The sequence below is a fragment of the Pristis pectinata genome, chromosome 34 (genome assembly GCF_009764475.1).
Source record: "Pristis pectinata isolate sPriPec2 chromosome 34, sPriPec2.1.pri, whole genome shotgun sequence".
Taxonomy (NCBI): domain Eukaryota; kingdom Metazoa; phylum Chordata; class Chondrichthyes; order Rhinopristiformes; family Pristidae; genus Pristis; species Pristis pectinata.
Window position 1 is genome coordinate 3,568,179 of NC_067438.1, and position 22,306 is coordinate 3,590,484.

Consider the following 22,306-nt stretch of genomic DNA (forward strand, 5'->3'; position numbering starts at 1 on the left):
TTAGAAGCTAATACTGTTAAAAAATTTCAATTATTTCTCTGCTCGGTTCCTCACTTCCTTTGTCATTAAATAAACTAACTGATAATCTGGTAGTTAAACATGCTTTGAGGATTTGGTTACAATTTAGAAAATATTTGGCTTATCGAGATTTTCTTTGTCTAGTCCCATTTTTTCTAATTGTTGTTTAAACCTTCTATGACTGATGTAGTGTATAAAGAGTGGGATAGATTGGGTTTACAAGATCTGTTTGTTGGAGGAACTCTCTCTTCATTTGAACAATTGTCAACCAAATATAGCTTACCAAAAACTCATTATTTTTGATATTTACCAACTAGAGACTTCCTCCGATCTCAATGACATATATCCCCTATGAGTCCTGATCAGAACTTACTAGATGTAATTTTTAATTTGAAGCCTTTTTATGATGGATCAGCATCTAATATTTATTTCAGGTTATTAGGAATGAGTAAGGTTCCTTTCGACAAACTTAATTATGCTTGGGAACAAGATTTGCAGATTTCAATCTCTGAGGAAACACGGAATGAAATTTTTACATTGGTCAATACTTCCTCATTATGCGCTCATCACTCCCTTTTTAATTTAAAGTGGCCCATAGAGCTCACTTCTCCAAAGAAAAGCTATGCCCTTTTCAGTCGGATATATCTCCCTGTTGTGATAAATACAACAATGGAAAAGCTTCTCTAATCCACATAATTTAGACATGTCCGAGTCTTTAAAAAAGTACAGGATAGAGGTATTTCAAACTTTTCCTTTACTTTTTTAAAATAAATTTTCAGCCTTATCCTTTTAATGCATTATTTGGGATTGTTGGTTAAAAAGATATAACTTTGGAAACTTATGATCTTCATATATTGGCCTTTATTTCTCTTATAGCCAGGAGGTCTGTGTTGCTTAAATGGTAGGAAGTTACTCCGCCTACTCATGTTCAATGCTTACGTGATGGTATGTCATACCTAAATATAGAGAAGATCCGTTGTTCAATTTCTGAATCTAATTTCGACTTTGAAACATTGCGGGGACCTTTTTTGAACTATTTTGAAAACCTTTGATTTGGTGGTTAAAGTACAGATATTGGCTGATATCATTATGTGTTAAGGGTTTCTCTTTGTTTTTCTTTTTTTACCAAACAGCTTCGGTATTGGTAGTGGGTTTAGATTTTTTTATATTATAAAATTATTCCAATTGAATTGTTATTTATTAATTAATTATCATTTCTAATTACCAATCTGGGGTATTGTGATTTCATATATGATCTGAGACGAAGTATTTAGTACTATTTTATCTTTTTTTCTGATTCATATACTCCGTATTCTCCATGTGGAATCAATAAAAATATTGTAAATGAAAGAAAAAGAGAAACTCTCAGGCGGCGGTCAGTCAGCATCAGTGGGAAGAGAAACGAAGTTAAAGTTTATGTCCAGGATCCTTCATCAGATCTAGGGGAAAAAAAAGAAAACAAGTCACAATATTTTATAGCTTCATAGAGTAATACAGCACGGAAACAAGCCCTTCGGCCCAACTGGTCCGTGCCGACCAAGCTGCCTCATCCAAGCTAGACGCATTTACCAGCTTTTGGCCCATAACCTCTAAACCTTTCCGATCCATGGACCCGTCCAACTGTCTTTTGCAAGTTGTTATTGAACCTGCTCCAACCACTTCCTCTGGCAGTTCAATCCACATGCATACCACCCTTTCTATAAAAGAAGTTGCCCCAGAAGTCCCTATTAAGTCTTTCCCCTCTCACCTCACACCTGTACCTTCTAGTTCTTGATTCCCCGACCCTAAGGAAAAGACTGAGTACATTCACTCTATCTATGCCCCATATGATTTATACACCTCTATAAGGTCACCTCTTAGTATCAATGCTCCAATGAATAAACTCCTAGTCAGTCCAACCTCTCCCTAGAACTCAGTCACTCAAGTCCTGGTCACATCCCTGCTAATCTTTTCTACACTCTTTCTAGTTTAACAAAATCTTTCCTATAGCAGAGCGACCAAAACTGAACACAATACACCTAGTGCAGTCTCAGCAGCATCCTGTACACCCGCACCGTGACCTGCCAACTTTTATACTCAATGCCCTGAATTATGATGGCTATCGTCCCCAAAGCCTTCTTCGCCACCTTATCTACTTTTCACTCCACTTTCAGGAAAGCATGGATTTGTACTCCAAGGTCCCTCTGTTCTGCAACACACCCCAGGGTCCTGCCATTCACTATGAAAGTTCAACTTCGATTTGACTTTCCAAAATTCAACACCTCGCACTTAACAGAATTTGCCGTTCCTCGGACCAGTTACTCAGTTGATCAGGATCCCCCTGTACTTATTGATAACCTTCTTCATTCTCCACTATACCACCTGTTTCAGTGTCATCTGCAAACTTACTCAGCATGCCTTGTACATTCTTATCCAAATCATTGATATAGATGGCAAACAACAATAGGCTCAGCACCGAACAGAGTCACACCACTAGTCACGGGCCTCAGTCTGAGAAACAACCTTCCAGCAGCACCCTCTGCTTTCCACCATCAAGCCAATTGTGTATCCAATCAGCCATCTCTCCCTGGATTCCATGCTTTCTAACCTTCCAACGCAGTCAACCTTGTGGGACCTTATCAAATGCCTTCCTGAAGTCCATATGAATCATATCTACCGCCATGCCCTCATCGACTTCATTGGTTACATCATCAAAAATCTCACTCAAGTTCGAAAGGCACGATCTCCCGCGCACAAAGCCATGGTGTCTCTTGGTAATCAACTCCTGCCTTTCCAGATCCACGTATATCTTATCCCTCAGAATCCTATCCAGTAACTTATCTACGACAGATGTTAGACTTACTGGTCTATATCTCCCATCATTTTCTTTGCCGCCCTTATAGAGTGATAGTCACAGAGTCAGAAAACACGGAAACAATCCCTTCGGCACAACTGTTCCATGCTGACCACGACTCCCATCTAAGCTTGCCATATTTTCCTGCATTTAGCCCATATCTCCGCTTTGGAGAGAAGAGGGTGAGAGGTGACTTGATAGAGGTGTACAAGATGAAAAGAGGCATAGATCGAGTGGACAGTCAGATACTTTTTCCTACGGCGACAATGACTAACGCGATGGTCATAATTTTAAGGTGCTTGGAGTAGGATATTGGGGGCGGGGGTGGTGTCAGGTGTAAGTGTTTTACACAGAGAGTGGTGGTTGTCTGGAACACACTGCCAGCAGAGGTTGTGGGGGAAGATACATTAGGGACACATAAGAGACTCTCAGAAAGATGCATAAGTGATAGAGAAATGCAGGGCTATGTGGGAGGGAAGAGTTACATAGATCTTAAAGCAGGATTACATGTTGGCACAACATCGTGGGCCCAAGGGCCTGTACTGTGCAGTAATGTTCTATGCGCTATCCCTCTCATCCTTTCCTATCCATTTGCCCGTCCAAGTACTTTTTAAATATTGTTAATGTTAATATACCTAAATCAAACACTTCCTCTGGCAGCTCATTCCATACACTGACCACCCGCTGGGTTAAAATGTTGTCCTCAGATTCCCATTACAGCTCTTCCCTCGCACCTTAAACCTGTGCTCTGAACCCTGGGAAACAGACTGTGCGCTTTGACCGTCTCTTTGCCCCTCATCATTTTGTACACATCTATATGATCACCCCTCATTCTCCTACGCTTCAATGAAATAATCCCGAGCTACTCAACCTCTCTCTATTACCCGTCTCTCGAGTCCCGCAATATCCTCATAAATCTCCTCTGCACTGTTTCCAGCTCAATTGCATCTTTCCTATAGCAAGGTAACCAAAACTGAACACAATAATCCAAGTATGGCCTCACCAATATCTTGTTCAACTGCAACGTATCGTCCCAACTTCTATACTTCCCAACTTCAGGAACGATTACAAAGTTCAAAAGAGATCAGGATAGGCCCGTGGACAGGAAAAGTTCAGAGGGACATGGGCCAAATGTAGGCAAACGCGCCTAGCTCAGTTATGGATGAATTGGGCCGAAGGGCCTGTTCCATGCTGTATAATCCATGCCTCGACTTCAGCCTGTCCAACAAGGCACATATACACTAATAAGGCGACCAGATGCAGAGTCCTCCAAGTATCGTCCTGCCAAGGCTCTGTGCAGCTGTAATAATTAGCGATATAGTCCATCCACCTTGCAATAAAGGCCCAAATTCCATTCACCTTATAAATAAGACCCATGATAGCTAACTATCCAACCAAGCTTGAATCACCTTTCCCAATACCTCTTTGCTTGACCATGTTAAGTAACATTTCACACGTCTGGGGATGTTTCATGTAAGGAGGCACCATATCAAATGCAAATTATTGTGAAGATCATCTCACTTTAATATTGCAAGGATTCGAGTGTCTTCTCGGTTTAAAGTAAATGCATAATTCTGGTTCAGTCCACTGCATGTTCCTGGGCTCCTGAACCAACTGGCATTAGCCTAATCATTGCAGTTTAGCAACACTATGACCACTTTGATCACTTAATTTATGTTTTTTCTCGTGAATGCAACTTATACGATGCGATGTGCCTGTGATGCTACAACAATTAAGTCGTTCGTTTCACCTGTGCATAGGTGTGCTTGTGCCTCTGACAATAAACTCGACTTTGACATTGATATATTACTAAATAGTCTGATGTCTATTCCATTTATGATGCACAGACTTGAAGGTGTTGCCGTTGCAGCCAGTGTGAGCTCAGGGGACTAAAGAACAAGATTCTAGTTCAGAAACAACTTTATAATCATGAAAGCTTTTATAGAATTTCATTTCCCAATTGCTGCATGCTCTGCCATGTTAGCAATATAACCTATGCAAAAAAAAAGGATAGCTGTTGCAATTACATTTCTGTCAGTAGTGGCTGCGACATGAGCCCCATTCCAGAGCGCAAAAGCTACAATTACATTCCCAATGCAGTACTGAACAAGTGGTGTTAATCCAAATGAGATTTTCTACTGAATTTAACATAGACCAGTACAGCACAGGAAAAGGCCCCTCAGGAAACAATGTCTGTGCCGACCATGAGGCGAAATTAAACTAATGTCATCTGCCTGCAGGTGGTCCACCTCCCTCCATCCCCCGCCCGCTCACACGCCCGTCTAAATGCCTCTCAGATGTCGCTATCATATCTGCCTCCGTCACCTCGCCCACCAGCGTGCACCAGGCTACCACCACTCTGTGTCTTTGAAGAAACAACTTGCCTCGAAAATCTCCAAACGATCCTCTCAACCTGAAGCCTTGCCCTGCTGGGGAATAAGGCTGACCATCTACCCCATCCATGTCTCCCATGTCCCCACCCTCCGACGCTCCAGAGAAAACAATTCAAGTCCGTCCAAACTCTCCCCATAGCTAATAGCCCCCAATTCAGGCAACACTGGCGAACTCCCTCTGCACCGTCTCCAAAACCTCCACCTCCGTCCTGACATGCGGTGAACAGAACCGCACACAACACCCCAAACGCGGCCTGACGAAACTTCGATATAGCAATATGACTTACCGACTTTACACTCAGTGTCTTGACAGATGAAGGCAAGTATGCCACACGCCCCCTTCACCGTCCTATCTACCTGTGTAAATTGGTAAATTGGTTTATCATTGTCACATGTACTAAGGAACAGGGAAAAACTTTGTTTTACTTGACATCCACACAGATTATTTCAGCTCATCAGTACATCGAGGAAGTAACAAGGGAAAAGCAATAACAGAATGCAGAATAAAATGTGACAGCGACAGAGAAATTGCAGTGAAGGCAGAAAATCTGGTATCGGAGACTGGAGTCTGGACCATCGGGCAGGCTGGTGACGTGCTCAATGCAGTAAACTCACCTCCATCCCGTCTCCCTGCCGCTCCCATCCCCTGGAGGGTGGGAGTTTATCTCAGTTACAAGTCCGGGACAGTTTCATTTTACAGTGCGAACACCAAGTCCCATCTCCACATCTTCATTGGGAATAAATTCACGTGGAAACTTACGATGTAAGCCAATGGCTGAGAATCTGCTCCGGTTCCGCTCCGGATCGGTAAACGGGTCGGGTCTCGGGACCGGCGTCAGGAGCAGGGCTCAGGGGCTGTGGGGCACTGTTGACACTGAATTAGTCCCATTTAATCCCTAAATTCCGCATTTTGAATCCCTCAATGAGCCTGGAAGTGAAAACGCTGTTAATACAAACGCTGGGAGAGTAAATAAACCATAATTTTTTTGCTCATGCCGCGTTGAAGAAAGCGTCTTCTACCGACAGAATAACAGCACTGGAGCAGGACATTCAGCCCATCGAATCCATACGGATCGATGTAAGAACATTCCCGCTGATTCCGCTACCCTGCCCTCTCTCCAAATTATCTCCATGTCGGTACTCACTCAGATCACTAATAAAATTAAATCTCTACAACCAGTGCATTCCGGACCACGACCACCCGCTGCCTGGAAAATGTTTTTCTCCCGTCGCATTCATTATATGACCCAATAATTCTTCAACCCGCCCATCCCTCATTGCACTGAGAAAGCGGTGCTGAACCACGTACTTGAGCCAAAACAGTGCTCACTGACTGCAACGCAGCAGGCCACTTGGCCGATTGAGTCCATGCCAGCTGTCAGCAGAGGAATCCCTCAATAGGCCTTCCACAAATAACGAACGGGTTCCGTTTTGGCAGGCGTCCATCAGTCGATCTTCACCATATGTCGGAAAATACACAAAATCATTCCATACGATAACTATACTTCCACAATATATAATCAATGGTGCTGACGAGGGACAATTTATATGAACCTTTATTCAACGTCTTCCCTGCACAGTTACAAAGATGCAGGATCACAATGTCCCACGCTCCATGGCTGGTTTCAATGGCCTTGATGGATCCGGGGATATTGCACTGTTTATCGAGAATCGTTTCACACGTTTCAATGGATTCAATTGCTTGTCAGTTTCCAAAGCGAATCTCTTCACTGGCCTCCCAATGTGAAACTGATTTGCAACTGACATCTTACATAAACCCACGGACACCCAAAGCTACTTGTTCCATACCACCTCTCACCCTGCCTCCTGCAAGGATGCCATCCCTTTTTACTCAATATCTCTGACTGCACTGCATCTGTTCTCAAGATGAGACCTTCTACTCCGAGGCTTCAGAAATTTCCTCCTTCCTTCAGAAACGCGGCTTCCCCCGGTGAAAGTGGACGGAGACTTCACACAGAAGGGAAACGGCCCTTCCAGATGAGGAAATGATTCCCCTACACTTCTTGCGACCAGCTCTAGCGCACTCAGTGGTCACGTTGCGGCGAAATCTACATTTGAGGAACCAAGTGTAGTCGAGGCAACCGTTTTGCGCAACACAACGGCCTTCTTGTGTTTTCAGTTGTGTCTCCTTCCCGTTTCATATTCGTCTTGGGGAGTTTACAACACAATGGTATGAACATTGAATGTTCCAGTGTCCGGTCTCCCACACCTGCGGTGTTCCTCTCCCTCACACACACACACCAGTCTACCCAGTTTGCTTCTCCTTTTGTTCCGGGTTCACATATCCCCTCCCTGCCTATGTCCCACGCTCCCTCGTGCTGTTACATACCAGCGATCTTCCGTCTTCCCTCAGTCCTGATGTAAGACCTCGACAAGAAATAGAAGTAGGAGGATGACATTCGACCCAACATGCCGGCTTCAGCATTTAATATATTGATGCCTAAACTTGAACTTGCATGACACTTCCATCTACAATTGCAGGTTCACATGAGTCCCTTAGGCCCAAACTAAGCAGTGACTGAGCCTCCACAGGCCTCTTGAGTGGAGCAATGCAGATATTCACAAGCCGCTGGTGTAGAAATCTCTTCGCATCTGAGTCCTGAACGGCTGGTCTCTTGTGTTGAGTCTATGATCCCTGGTTTTCGACACCTCTGTCAGGGAAAACATCATTACTGCCTGTACCTTGTCAAGTGCCTGAAGAACTTCAATGGTTGGAATGACGTCACCTCTCATTGTTTGGGAACTCTGGAGAACGCGGCTCGGGATTGTTCAATCTGTTCTCACAGGACACACCACAGATACCCGCTGAGTTATTCTCCTTCCTCATTTCTATTCCTGCTTATTTAATGACATCTGCACCCGACTCAATACGAGATTCGTTGACAGATGCCCGAGAACCTTCACCCTGCACTGTTTCAGCGAACGGATCGCAGTGAAAGGACATTCCCGGAGACTGCAGCGCGCTTGGTGGACAGGCGCGGTTCTGCAGGGGATCAGCAGCTCCCCGAAAGTGAAAGCATTTTGGACCAGGAAGTGCTAGGAGTTAACATGGCTTCGAACGACCAGGCCGACAGCTGGACCGAGGAGACAATTTGTCCAATCTGCCTGGATTTCTTCACCGATCCGGCGTCACTGGAGTGTGGACACAACTTCTGCCACTCCTGCATCACACAGTGTTGGGAAAGGTCAGCGAGAAACTCCTGTCCTGAATGTAGAGAGGAGTTTCAGGAAATAATCCTCAGAGTGAATCGGCCCTTAGCGAGGCTGGCAGAGAAAGCTCGAGGACTAAAGCTGAATCCGACAGAGAAGGAAAGTAAAATTCACTGCGAGGAGCATCAGGAAGAACTGAAGCTGTTTTGTGAAAATGACAAGAAACTGATCTGTGTGATTTGCAGAGATGCGCGGGAACACAAGTCTCATAACTTTATGCCAATTAAAGAAGCTGTTGAAATCCACAAGGTAAAAAGAATGGAGACACATTTGATCACCTTATTAACTTCAGGCATTTTAATTCTCTAACATTTTTATTCCATGATCTTCTACCATTTCCCAGGAACAGGTGAAATCTTCCCTCACATCGCTCACTGAGAGGAAATTTGCAATTCTCAAAATTGAACAGCAACAAAAACAGAAAATCTCTGGGATTCGGGTAAAGTCTCGCCTTCTGACATTCTGTGATCTCAGTTCGTTTTGTTCCAGTATTGCCTTATGTAAAACTATTCACATTTCATTCGGTAGGATCAGTCACGCAGTCTGGAGTCCCACATCTCATCCGAGTTCACTAAAATCCATCAGAGTCTCACGGAGAAAGAGCAGCGTTTAATCAGAGATATCAGAAAACGAGAAGAAAGAGTTGTAGACCTAATGGAGAGAAATCTTCGGGAGATTCAGAAGAATTTAACTTCCATTGAGGAGGAAATCTCAATGTTGCAGAAACAGGTGGAGCAGAAAGATGGAGTGATATTTCTGAAGGTGAGGAAGTATATTTCAGTTCAGTTCACTGGAAGTGGACGCAGACTTTGGTGATGCGTGAGAATGAGGAACAGTTTTTTTTTATTCCTGTGATCTGTCTGCTGTTAACCAGAACAGGTGAGACAACTCCCTTCCCATCCTCCTGCTCACCCTCAGATAAACCTGTCCTAGCGGCAGAGTCCTTCCTGTTCGTAGCCCCTCTCACTTCTGGCCTCGTTCTTATAAATCTTCTCTGCACTTTCCCCTGTGCCTTTGTGTCCTCTCTGCTGTGTCAGCTTTCTGTCTGCGTGTCAGCAGCTGAAAGAATTTGTAATTGTCAGCTGTGCAGAACTTCTCGGGAATAACTCCTGCTGCCTGGAGGAATTACACAGTAACTCATGGAGTCATAGAATCGTAGAGAACAGCTCAGGCCCTTCAGCCCACGAGAATCTACGATCGTGCTGAATAACAGGTAGCCACCCAGACGAATGCTATTGACCAGCACTTTGTTTTTAGCCCTCGCTGGCTTTGTCATTCACGATCTGGTCTGGAGACTTCTTGAGCAGTGAGAGGTTACCTGTCAGTAAACATAGAGCGATACAATTATAGAACACAACTCAGGCCCTTCGGCCCACTATGTCCATGCTGACCATCAAACACGCATCCAGAAGAATCCCAATTCCAAACACATTATCTGTGGCGTTCTGTTCCATAGCCATTCAGCAGCTTGTCCAGATACGTCTTACATGTACTCCGAGTGTCTCTCTCCATTATCCCTCAAGCAGAACATTCAAGGTGCAATAAAATATCTTCCTCAGATCCCCTCTGAACCTCTTGCATCTTCACCAAAAATATTGCCACTAGTATTAGACATTGTAAAGAAGAAGAGTTTCTGCCAGAAATCAAGTCATTCATAATGTTACATCTCTCTCTCAGGTCACCCCACACCCAACCTCCTCGTACACAAACAACAACAAAGACAACTAATCCCATCTTTTCTCAAAACGGAATCTCTGTATCCCAGGCAACATCCTGGTGAATCTCCTCCCCGCACCATCTCCAGGTGAAATGCACCCTTCCTATACTGTGATAACCAGAACTGCTCACAATCCTCCAGATGTGGCTTATTGAACGTTTTATAAAGTTTCACCACGACCTCCCATCTGCTGTAATCTCTGCCACAGCCAATGACACAGTATCCCATGTGCTTTGTTCAGTAACAAAGTAGAGCAATCTTTGGACTCGTGGAGCAAGCTCCCTCTGTTCCTCATTGCTCACGAAGGCCCTAGAGTTCATTGTGTTGGTTTTCCCGTCGTTCATACTGGAGTAAAATCTATCCACCATCACTCTATCCATCCGACCAACTCATCAGTATCATCCTACATGCTCCTCGCTATCGACAACACTCGTTTTGTTTTATACAATAAAGGGAACAGGGAGAATCCAGGCTATTACGGTCCCATTAGTCCAACGTTAGTGATAGGAGAGTTCGTGGAACGAAGGTTTCTGAACCTGCAAATAATACTTCCTACATTTGTAAAAAATATTCATCTATATTACAAACAACGGTCACAGCTTTCCAATACTAAAACTTAACTGTTATTTCCCTTTGCAGAACCCATTACACTTTCAAACATCACCCACAACCTCCAATTACTGAGCCAATTTTGGACAAAATTCACCAGCATGTCTTGGATGACTTGAGCTACTGGACCGGTTTCTCATGTGATGCCTCATCAAAGGCCTCACTGAAGTCCATGTAAACTATATCAACCATACTGACAACATCTGTACATTTTGTATATAATATTATAACATTGCATTTCATGTACCAAATTTGGTCAGTTTATCTATTGTGATTTTTGTTTTATTTCAGGAAGAATCCTGTCGGAAGAGGAGGTAGGATATGTTCTCAGCTGAAGCCCTTTATCACATTAACTCAGGAAATTGTTAACGTTCAATTAAACTGTTTAATGGTTTCAGGGTTGGAGATGACCAGACACTTACAGTCAAGCATGGAATTCTGACGAAGGAAGAATTCGCTGGGCCTTTACCTTTCCCAGTGTGGAGGGAAATGTTCGATGACATTCATCCTGGTAAATATTATATAGATTTATTTATCATAGAAATCCACCTGTGCCAGTGATCTGATGGTAATCCTATGATATGTCTCCCATTGTGGAAGCACCGTTGTTTCCTGCTGGGCTGAGAGCAGCTCCCCAAAATTCGCAAAGGAATTTCTTCAGGATCCCCAGAATGTCTCCCTCAAATCCTCAGTGAATTTTTCCGAATTTTCCCGGACAGACTATTTGCTGGAGTCCTCTGTGTCAATTTCTCTTTAGGAACTGTCGCTGATATAGAGAGTTGTGTCTGTTCATATTTATAACTAGGTGCCCAGTTGAGATAAGATGCAAGGATAAGTCCGAGAGCGTATTAAATCCTCAATAGCCAGTACAACCTCTCTGCACCTAATCGCACACTATTGCAATTGTGGGCGCTCACACGGACACACATTCTCTGTTTCTCTCTCTCTCTCTCTCCCTCTCTCTCTCTATCTCTCTCTCGCTCTCTGTCACACATCCAGCATTGGGTGCAGGTAAATACGCCCTTCCTCGCTTCCTCCGTCTCGCTGCCTCCCTCACAGACTCCCCAAGCATCTTGCCATCCTCAGTCCTCCCCCACCTTCCAACCCGCCTCCAAAATCACTCACCTCTACCCAATCTCCCTCAGTGCCTTCTCACCCTCTCGTTCGCATCGACCACTCGGCCTCTCCTTCCTTCGCTGTTCCCAGCACCTCTCCCTTTGTAGGACCCTCCCCCTTTCCCTCATTACTTCTCTCCCTGCCCCCTATCCTCCACCACAGCCGCCGCCTCTCCAATCCTGCTCGGAAGCTCTAAAAAGGAACCATTAACAATAGTCGAAATAAAAGAATAAAATCATGAAAGGCGAGGCGCAATCTGTGGAAAGACCAGAAGCTGTGTTATAACGTCGAACGGAGCATTGCTTGTCCATCCGATTTAACTCCGGGAAAGGTTTTTGTCGGCCGCCGGACTGTCCCTGAGGACGAGCGGCCTCTCCCTCGGTGCTGGGGCTGCGCAGCCCGAGTCTCCCCCCGACCCCCGGGGACTCTCTAATTCTCTGCTTCTCCCCCCAGTCTCGGTGACCCTGAATGTGGGAACGGCGGGTCCGGAACTCGAAGTGTCTGAGGATCGGAGGAGTGTGAGATGGACCGAGACCCGGAGGGATCTCCCCGACACCGGGAAGAGGTTCACAGTCGGGCCCTGTGTGCTGGGATCGGAGGGATTCACATCGGGGAGACATTACTGGGAGGTGGAGGTGGCGGAGAGTCGGGGCTGGAGGCTGGGAGTCGCCGCAGAGTCTGTGAAGAGGAAGGGAGGGGTCGGACTGATCCCGGAGAACGGATTCTGGATCATCGTGCGGGCTGGTGACGATTTTTATGTGAACACCTCCCCTCCATCCCGTCTCCCTGCCGGTCCCATCCCCGGGAGGGTGGGAGTTTATCTCAGTTACGAGTCCGGGAGGGTTTCATTTTACAGCGCGGACACCAAGTCCCATCTCCACACCTTCACTGGGAATAAATTCACGGAGAAACTTTATCCTTTCTTTGCTACTTTGGATGGACGCCGGTGGCTGAGAATCTGCTCCGGTTCCGCTCCGGGTCTGTAACCGGGTCGGGTCCCGGGACCGGCGTCAGGAGGAAGTATAAATGTGGGGAGAGTGAAAGAAACACGAATTAACATTAGAACTGTCGACCCTTTAATTTTAACGCGTTAACTGCATCCGTCAGCGGAACAGAAATACTTTTGTGAAAATACAAAGATTGAGACAATCGCCATTCCCGCGGGCTCCGCGGATTCGGCATCTGCCTTGGGCGGCGGGTCCTGAGGTCCCAGGGTCCTAAAGACCGGTGGGTGCTTGCGAAGCCCACTTTCATCAAGCTGACATGAATAAACTCTTTCACTTGATCCATCCGAACGTTGCAGCATGATTTTTTTTTTAAAAATGCCCTGCAGGGATTGGAAATCTGTATTAAAAAGAGAAAAACTCAGGCGTTCAGTTAGCAGCAGTGGGAAATGAAACAAAGTTGAAATTTAAGTCCGGGTTCCTTCATCAGGTCTCGGGGGAAGAAAGAAAAGTCACAATATTTTTATAGCTTCGTAGAGTTATACAGCAAGGAAGCAGGCCCTTCGGCCCAAATGGTCCGTGCCGACCACGATGCCTCTTCTAAGCTCGTCGTATTTCCAGCTTTTGGCCCATAACCTCTAAACCTTTCCGATCCATGGACCTGTCCAACTGTCTTTTGAAAGTTGTTATTGAACCTGCCCCAACCACTTCCTCTGGCAGTTCAATCCACATGCATACCACCCTTTCTGTAAAAGAAGTTGCCCCAGAAGTTCCTATTAAGTCTTTCCCCTCTCACCTTACACCTGTACCCTCCAGTTCTTGATTCCCCGACCCTGGGGAAAAGGCTGAGTGCATTAACCCTATCTATGCCCCACATGATTTATACACCTCTATAAGGTCACCTCTTAGTATCAATGCTCCAAGGAATAAACTCCTAGTCAGTCCAATCTCTCCCTATATCTAAGTCCCTCAATTCCTGGCCACATCCTTGTTAATCTTTCCTGCACTCTTTCCAGTTTAACCACACCTTTCCTATAGCAGGGCAACTAAAACTGAACACAATAGACCAAGTGCAGTCTCAGCAGCGTCCTGTACAACCGCACCGTGACCTCCCAACTTTTATACTCAATGCCCTGATTTATGATGGCGAGTGTCCCCAAATCCTTCTTCACCACCCTATCTACCTTTGACTCCACTTTCAGGAAACCAAGGACTTGTATTCCAAGGTCCCTCTGTTCTGCAACACTCCACAGGACCCTCCCATTCACTATGAAAGTTCAACTTGATTTGACTTTCCAAAATGCAACACCTCGCACTTAGCAGAATTAAACTCCATTTGCAGTTCCTCGGACCACTTACTCAGCTAATAAGGATCCCCCTGTAATTCTTGATAACCTTCATCATTCTCCACTATACCATCTATTTTAGTGTCATCTGCAAACTCAGCATGCCTTGTACATTCTCATCCAAATCATTGATATAGATGACAAACAACAAAGGGCCCAGCACCGAACCCTGAGTCACACCACTGGTCACGGGCCTCAGTCTGAGAAACAACCTTCCACCATCACCCTCAGCTTTCCACCATCAAGCCATTTGTGCATCCAATTAGCCATCTCTCCCTGGATTCCATGCTTTCTAACCTTCCAACGCAGTCAACCTTGTAGGACCTTATCAAAGGCCTTCCTGGAGTCTATATGAACCATATCTACCGCCCTGCCCTCATCGACTTCATTGGTTACATCATCAAAAATCTCACTCAAGTTCGAAAGACACGATCTCCCGCGCACAAAGCCATGGTGTCTCCCCCTAATCAACCCCTGTCTTTCCAGATCCACGTGTATATTATTCCTCAGAATCCGCTCCAGTAACTTACCTACCACAGATGTTATACTTGCAGGTCTATATCTCCCAGCATTTTCTTTGCCGCCCTTATAGAGTGATAGTCACAGAGTCAGACAACACGGAAACAATCCCTTCGACACAACCGGTCCATGCCGACGAAGACTCCCATCTAAGCTGGCCCCATTTTCCTGCGTTTGGCCCATATCTCTTCGCTTTGGAGAGAAGAGGATGAGAGGTGACTTGATAGAGGTGTACAAGATGAAAAGAGGCATAGATCGAGTGGACAGTCAGAGACTTTTTCCCAGAGCGACAATGACTAGCACGAGGGGACATCATTTTAAGATGATTGGAGGAAGATATAAGGGGCGTGTCAGGGATAAGTTTTTTTACACAGAGAGTGGTGGGTGCGTGCAACGCAATGCCAGCAGAGGTTGTGGGGACAGATGCATTAGGGACATATAAGAGACTCTCAGTCTCTTAAATGAATGATAGAGAAATGGGGCTCGATGTGGGAGGGAAGGGTTACATAGATCTTAGAGCAGGATAAAATGTCGGCACAATATGATCGGCCGAAGGACCTGTACTGCGCTCAATGTTCTATGTTCTATCCCTCTCAGCCTTTCCTGTCCATGTGCCCGTCCAAGTACATTTTATATATTGTTAATGTTAATGTACCTGCCTCAACCACTTCCTCAGGCAGCTCATTCCATGCACTGACCACCCACAGTGTTAAAACGTTGACCCTCAGATTCCCATTACAGCTCTCCTCTCGCATCTTAAACCTATTCTGTGAACCCTGGGGAACACATTGTGCGCTTTGACCCTCTCTCTGCCCTTCATCATTTTATATACATCAATATTATCGCCCTCATTCTCCCACGCTTCAATGAAATGATCCCAAGCTACTCAACCTCCCTCCATTACTTGGTCTCTCGAGTCCCGCAGCATCCTCGTAAACCTATTCTGCACTCTTTCCAGCTCAGTGGCATCTTTCCCATCGCAAGGTGAACAAAACTGAACACAGTCTTCCAAATGTGGCCTCACCAATATCTTGTTCAACTGGAACACATCCTCCCAACTTCTGTACTTCCCAACTTCAGGAACAATTACAAAGTTCAAAAGACATCAGGACAGGCCCGTGGACAGGAAAGGTTCAGATGGACACGGGCCAAATATAGGCAAAGGCGCCCACCTCAGGTATGGATGCATTGGGCCGAAGGGCCTGTTCCATGCTGTATAATCCATGCCTCGACTTCAGCCTGTCCAACAAGGCTCATATACGCTCTAATTAGGCGACCAAAGCTGCAGAGTCCTCCATGTATCGTTCTGCCAATGCCCTGTCCAGCTGTAATAATTCGCTATGTAGACCATCCACCTTGCAATAAAGGCCCAAATTCCAGTTACCTTCTAAAGACGAACCATGAGAGCTAACTATTCAACCAAGCTTGATTCACCTTTCCCAATACCTCTTTGCTTGACCATGTTAAGTAAAATTTCACAGGTCTGGGGATGTTTCATGTAAAAAGGCACCATATCAAAGGCAAGATGTTGTGAAGATCATCTCACTTTAATATTGCAAGGATTTGAGTGTCTTCTTGGTCTAAAGTAAATGTATAACTCTGGTTCAGTCCACTGCATGTTCCTGGGCTGCAGAACCAACCGACACAAGCCTAGTCATTGCAGTTTAGCAACACTATGACCACTTTGATCACTTTGCACTAAGATAGTATTTTTGTTTTTCTAATTGTGTTTTCTTGTAAAAATTGTGTATAATTTTGTTTAATTTAATTTTTCTCGCGAATGCTACTTATCTGATGCTATGTGCCTGTGATGCTACAGCAAGAACGTTGTTCGTTTCACCTGTGCATACATACACTTGTGCCTATGACAATAAACTCGATTTTGATTTTGAGATATTGCTAAATAGTCTGATGTTTATTCCATTTATGATGCACAGACATGAAGGTATTGCCGTTTCAGCCAATGTGTGCTCAGGGGACTAAAGAAGAAGGTCCCAATTAAGAAACAACTCCTTTATGATCATGCAGGCTTTTATAGACTTTCATTTCCCAGTTGCTCCATGTTCTGCCGTGTTAACAATATACCCTATGCAAATAAAGGATAGCCGCTGCAATTGTATTTCTGTCAGTAGCTGCTGCGGCATGAGCCCTATTCCTGAGCTCAAAATTTGCACAGACATTCCCAATGCAGTACTGAACAAGTGGTGTTAATCCAAATGAGATTTTCAACTGAATTTAGCATAGACCAGTACAGCACAGCAAAATGCACCTCAGACAATAATGACTGTGCCGACCATGAGTCCAAATTAAACTAATCCCATCTGCCTGCACGTGGTCCACCTCCCTCCATCCCCCGCCCGCTTACACGCCCGTCCAAATGTCTCTTAATTGTCGCTATCATATCTGCCTCCACCACCTCCCCCACCAGCGTGCACCAGGCTGCCTCCTCTCTGTGTATACGAAAAAACAACTCGCCTCGCAAATCTCCTCCAAACGATCCTCTCAACCTGAAGCCTTGCCCTCCTGGGAAAAAAGACTCTGAACACCCACCCCAGCCATGCCTCCCATAACCCCACACACCCCCAATCCAGGCAATACCGGCGAATCCCCTCTGCACCGTCTCCAAAACCTCCACCTTCTCCCTGTGATTCAGTGACCAGAACCGCGCACCCTAAATGCGGCCTGACGAAACCTCGATATAACTGTAATATGACTTACGGACTTCACACTCAGTGCCCTGACAGATGAAGGCAAATACGCCACACGCCCTCTTCACCATCTTATCCACCTGCGTAAATTGGTAAATTGTTTTTTTCATTGTCACATGTACCGAGGTACAGTGAAAAAATTTGTTTTACATGCCATCCACACAGATCATTTCCTCTCATGAGTATATCGAGGTAGTACAAGGGAAAAGCAATAACAGAATGCAGAATAAAGTGTGACAGCGACAGAGAAAGTGCAGTGCAGGCAGAAAATCTGATATCGGAGTCTGGACCATCGGGCAGGCTGGTGACGTGCTCATTGCAGTAACCTCACCTCGATCCCGTCTCCCTGCCCGTCCCACCGCGGGACGGTGGGAGTTTATCTCAGTTACAAGTCCTGGACAGTTTCTATTTACAGCGGGGACACCAAGTCCCATCTCCACACCTTCACTGGGAATAAATTCAAGGGGAAACTTTACCCATTTTTTCTGGGATCGGGATGGAAACCAGTGGCTGGGGTAGCTGCTCCGGTTCCGCTCCGGATCTGTAAACGGGTCGGGTTCTGGGACCGGCATCAGGAGCCATGCTCGGAGCGGTGGGGCAGAAACCCCGCTGTCAGCAGGTTGGCATTGAATGAGTCCCAATTAATCCCCAAATTCCGCATTGTGAATCCCCAATGACCCTAGAAGTGAAAACGCTGTAAATACAAACGCATGGAGAGTAACCAAAGCGTAATTTTTATGCTCATGCCATGTTGAAGAAAGCGTCTTCTCCCTCCAGAAAAACAGCACAGAACCAGGCCATTCACCCATCGAATCCATGCCGCTCGATGTCAGAACATTCCCGCTGATCCCACTGCCACGCCCTCTCTGCAAACTCTCTCCATGTCGGTACTCACCCAAATCTCTTATACAATTAAATCTCTCCTGCTAGTGCATGCCAGAGCACGACCACCCGCTGCCAGTAAAATGTTTTCCTCCTGTCCCTTTTGGTTCATTTGCAAATCTTCTTCATTATATGACCCAATAATTCTTCAACCCGCCCATCTCTCATTGCACTGAGAAAGTGGTGCTGAACCACTTTCTTGAGCCACAGCAGAGCTCACTGACTGCAACGCAGCAAGCCATTTGGCCGATTGAGTCCATGCCAGCTCCCAGCAGTGCAATCCCTCGACAGGCATTCCACAAATTACTTGCGGGTTCCTTTTGGCAGAAGTCCATCAGTCGATCTTCTCCAGAAGTCGGAAGGTATACAAAATCATTCAATACGATGACCATACTTCCACAGCATTGTAATCAACGGTGCTGATGAGAGACAACTTATATGAGCTACAATCACTACCTCTCACCCCCACAAAACCTCGAACCCTCTCCCACCCACAATCCCCCCCCCCCCCGCCCCCCGGATCAGAATGTCCCACGCTCCATGGCTGTTTTCCATGGCCTTGTTGGATCGGGGATATTGCACTGTTTATAGAAAATCGTTTCACAGGTATCAATGGAGTCAATTGCTCGTCAGTTTCCAAAGCAAATCTCTTTAGTGGCCTCCCAGTGTGAATCTGATTTGACATTGATATCTTCCATAAACCCATAGACACCCAAAGTTACCTCGACCAAGCCACCTCTCACCCTGCCTCCTGCAAGGATGCCATCCCTTTTACTCAATATCTCTGTTTGCACTGCATCTGTTGTCAAGATGAGACGTTCTACTCTGAAGCTTCAGAAACCTTCCCCTTCCTCCAGAAGTGTGTCTTACTCCTCCAGAAGGGGACGGACTCCACATCCATTTCCTCCATTTCCAACACATCTTATTTCATCACCCTCTCCCCAGACAGAACAGTGATGACATTTTCTTGGTCCTCACCTTTCACCTCAGCAGGCTCCACATCCAGCATATCATTCTTTGCCATCTCTGCCAACTCCAAAATGAACCCACTACCCGTCACACCCTCAACATCCCCCACCCACACCTGTTTTCTGCAGGGATCCCTTTCCTTCTGACTCCCTACACGACTCAGCCCTTCCGATCCACACCACTCCCCATGCTCTGGCGCTCTCCACTGCAACTGCAGCAGATGCAACACCTGTCTCTTCACCTACTCCCTCCACCGACCAGGGATGGAAACGGCCCTTCCAGATGAGGAACTGGTTCCCCTGCACTTCTTCCAACCAGCTCTACCGCATTCAGTGGTCAGGTTGCGACGAAATCTACATTTGTGGTACCAAGTGTAGACGAAGCGACCATTTCGCAGAACACCCGCGACCTGCTCACAACAGCCTTCTCGTGCTTCCAGTTGTGTCTCCTTCCCGTTTCATATTCCCCTTGGGGAGCATACAACACAATGGTATGAACTTTGAATTTTGCAGTGTCCGGTCTCCCACACCTGCGGTGTTCTTCTCCCTCATACACTCACCTGTCCATCCAGTTTGCTTCTCCCTTTGTTCCGGGTTCACATATCCCCTCCCTGCCTATGTCCCACGCTCCCTCGTGCTGTTACATACCAGCGATCTTTCCTCTTCCCTCTCAGTCCTGATGCGAGATCTCGACAAGAAATAAAGCAGGAGGATGCCATTATAGCCAACACGCCGGCTTCAGCATTTAATATATTAATGCCTAAACTTGAAATTGCATGACAATTCCATCTACTTTTGCAGTTTCACATTAGTCCTTTATGTCCAAAACACAGTCAGTGACTGAGCCTCCACAGGCCTCTTGACTGAAGAATTGCAAATATTCACCAGCCGCTGGTGAAGAAATCTCTTCGCATCTGAGTCCTGAACGGCTGGTCTCTTGCGTTGGGACTATGATCCCTGGATTTAGACACCTCTACCCGGGGAAACAATATTACTGCCTCTACCCTGTCAAGTGCCTGAAGAACTTGAAAGGTTTGAATGAAGTCACCTCTCATTGTTTCGGAACTCTGGATATCGTGACTCGGGATTGTTCAATCTCTTCTCACAGACCACACCACACATCCCTGCTGAGTTATTCTCCTTCCTCGTGTATAATCATGCTTATTTAATGACATCTGCACCCGACTCAATACGAAATTCGTTGACAGGTGCCCGAGAAACTTTACCCTGCGCTGTTGCAGCGAACGGATCGCAGTCACAGGACTTTCCCGGAGACTGCAACGTGCTTGGTGGACAGTCGCGGTACTGCAGGGGTTCAACAGCTCCCCGAAAGTGAAAGCATTTTGGACCAGGAAGTGCTGGGAGTGAACATGGCTTCGAAATACCAGGTTGACAGTTGGACCAAGGAGGCAATTTGTCCCATCTGCCTGGATTTCTTCACCGATCCGGTGTCACTTCAGTGTGGACATAACTTCTGCCGCTCCTGTATCACACGGTGTTGGGAAAGTGCGCAGAGAAACTCCTGCCCGGAATGTAGAGAGGTGTTTCAGGGAATAATCCTCAGAGTGAATCGGCCCTTAGCGAGACTGGTAGAGAAAGCTCGAGAACTAAAACTGAATCCGACAGAGAAGGAAAGTAAACTTCACTGCGAGGAGCATCAGGAAAAACTGAAGCTGTTTTGTGAAAATGACAAGAAACTGATCTGCCTGATTTGCAGAGATGCGCGGAAACACAAGTCTCATAACTTTATGCCGATTAAAGAAGCTGTTGAAATCTACAAGGTAAAAAAAAGGAGACACATTTGATCAGCTGATTAACCTCATGCGTTTTAATTCTCTAACATTTTTGTTCCATAATCTTCTACCATTTCCCAGGAACAGGTGAAATCTTCCCTCACATCGCTCACTGAGAGGAAATTGGCGGTTCTCAGAATGGAACAGCGACAGAAACAGAAAATCTCTGGGATTCGGGTAAAGTCTCGCCTTCTGACATTCTGTGATCTCAGTTCGTTTTGTTCCAGTATTGCCTTATGTAAAACTATTCACATTTCATTCGGTAGGATCAGTCACGCAGTCTGGAGTCCCACATCTCATCCGAGTTCACTAAAATCTACCAGAGTCTCACGGAGAAAGAGCAGCGTTTAATCGGAGATCTCAGAAAACGAGAGAAAAGAATTGTACGTCTAATGGAGAGAAATCTTCGGGAGATTCAGACGAATTTAACTTGCATTGAGAAGGAACTCTCAATGTTGCAGAAACAGGTGGAGCAGAAAGATGGAGTGATATTTCTGAAGGTGAGGAAGTATATTTCAGTTCAGTTCACTGGAAGTGGACGCAGACATTGGTGATGGGTGAAAATGAGGGACAGTTTTTTTTTATTCTGATGCTTTATCTGCTGTTAACAAGAACGGGTGAGACAACTCCCTTCCCATCCTCCTGCCCAACCTCAGATAAACATGTCCCAGCGGCAGAGTCCTTCCTGTTCATTGCCCTTCTCACTTCTAGACTCGTTCTTATAAATATTCTTTGCACTTCCCCCTGTGCCTTTGTGTCCTCCCTGCTGTGTCCTCTTTCTGTCTGCGTGTCAGCAGCTGAACGAATTTGTAATTGTCATCTGTGCAGAACGTCCCGGGAGTAACTCCTGCTGCCTGGAGGAATTACACAATAAGTCATGGAGTCATAGAATCGTAGAGCACAGCACCGGCCCTTCAGCCCACTGCGATCCACCTCCATACTGAATACCCAGTAGCCACCCAGACCAATCCCATTTTCCAGCACTTTGTTTTTAGCCTTTGCTGCTCTTGACCATTGTGAGGTTACCTGTCAGTAAATCATAGAGTGATACAATCGCAGAACTCAACTCAGGCCCTTCGGCTCTCTATGTCTGTGCTGACTATGAAGCACCCACCCAGAACAAACCCAATTTCCAGCAATTTATCTGTTGCGTTATTTGCCTTAGCCATTCAAGAGTTTGTCCAGATACTTACATGTTCTCAGAGTGTCTCTCTCCATTATCCCTCAAG

General features: G+C 45.8%; 1 protein-coding gene across 1 annotated transcript in view; it reads left to right on the plus strand.

Annotated features, from left to right (window-relative positions):
* Positions 1-8,151: 8,151 nt before the first annotated feature.
* The window catches only part of LOC127585825 (uncharacterized), a 54,344-nt gene continuing 40,189 nt past the window's right edge, over positions 8,152-22,306 (plus strand). Inside the window, exons 1-10 of the mRNA XM_052043522.1 lie at positions 8,152-8,724; positions 8,819-8,914; positions 9,004-9,237; positions 11,093-11,115; positions 11,200-11,312; positions 12,371-12,899; positions 19,604-19,775; positions 20,493-21,065; positions 21,159-21,254; positions 21,344-21,577. Coding sequence (XP_051899482.1) covers positions 8,152-8,724; positions 8,819-8,914; positions 9,004-9,237; positions 11,093-11,115; positions 11,200-11,312; positions 12,371-12,899; positions 19,604-19,775; positions 20,493-21,065; positions 21,159-21,254; positions 21,344-21,577 — 2,643 coding nt within the window. The remainder of the gene's footprint in view (positions 8,725-8,818; positions 8,915-9,003; positions 9,238-11,092; positions 11,116-11,199; positions 11,313-12,370; positions 12,900-19,603; positions 19,776-20,492; positions 21,066-21,158; positions 21,255-21,343; positions 21,578-22,306) is intronic.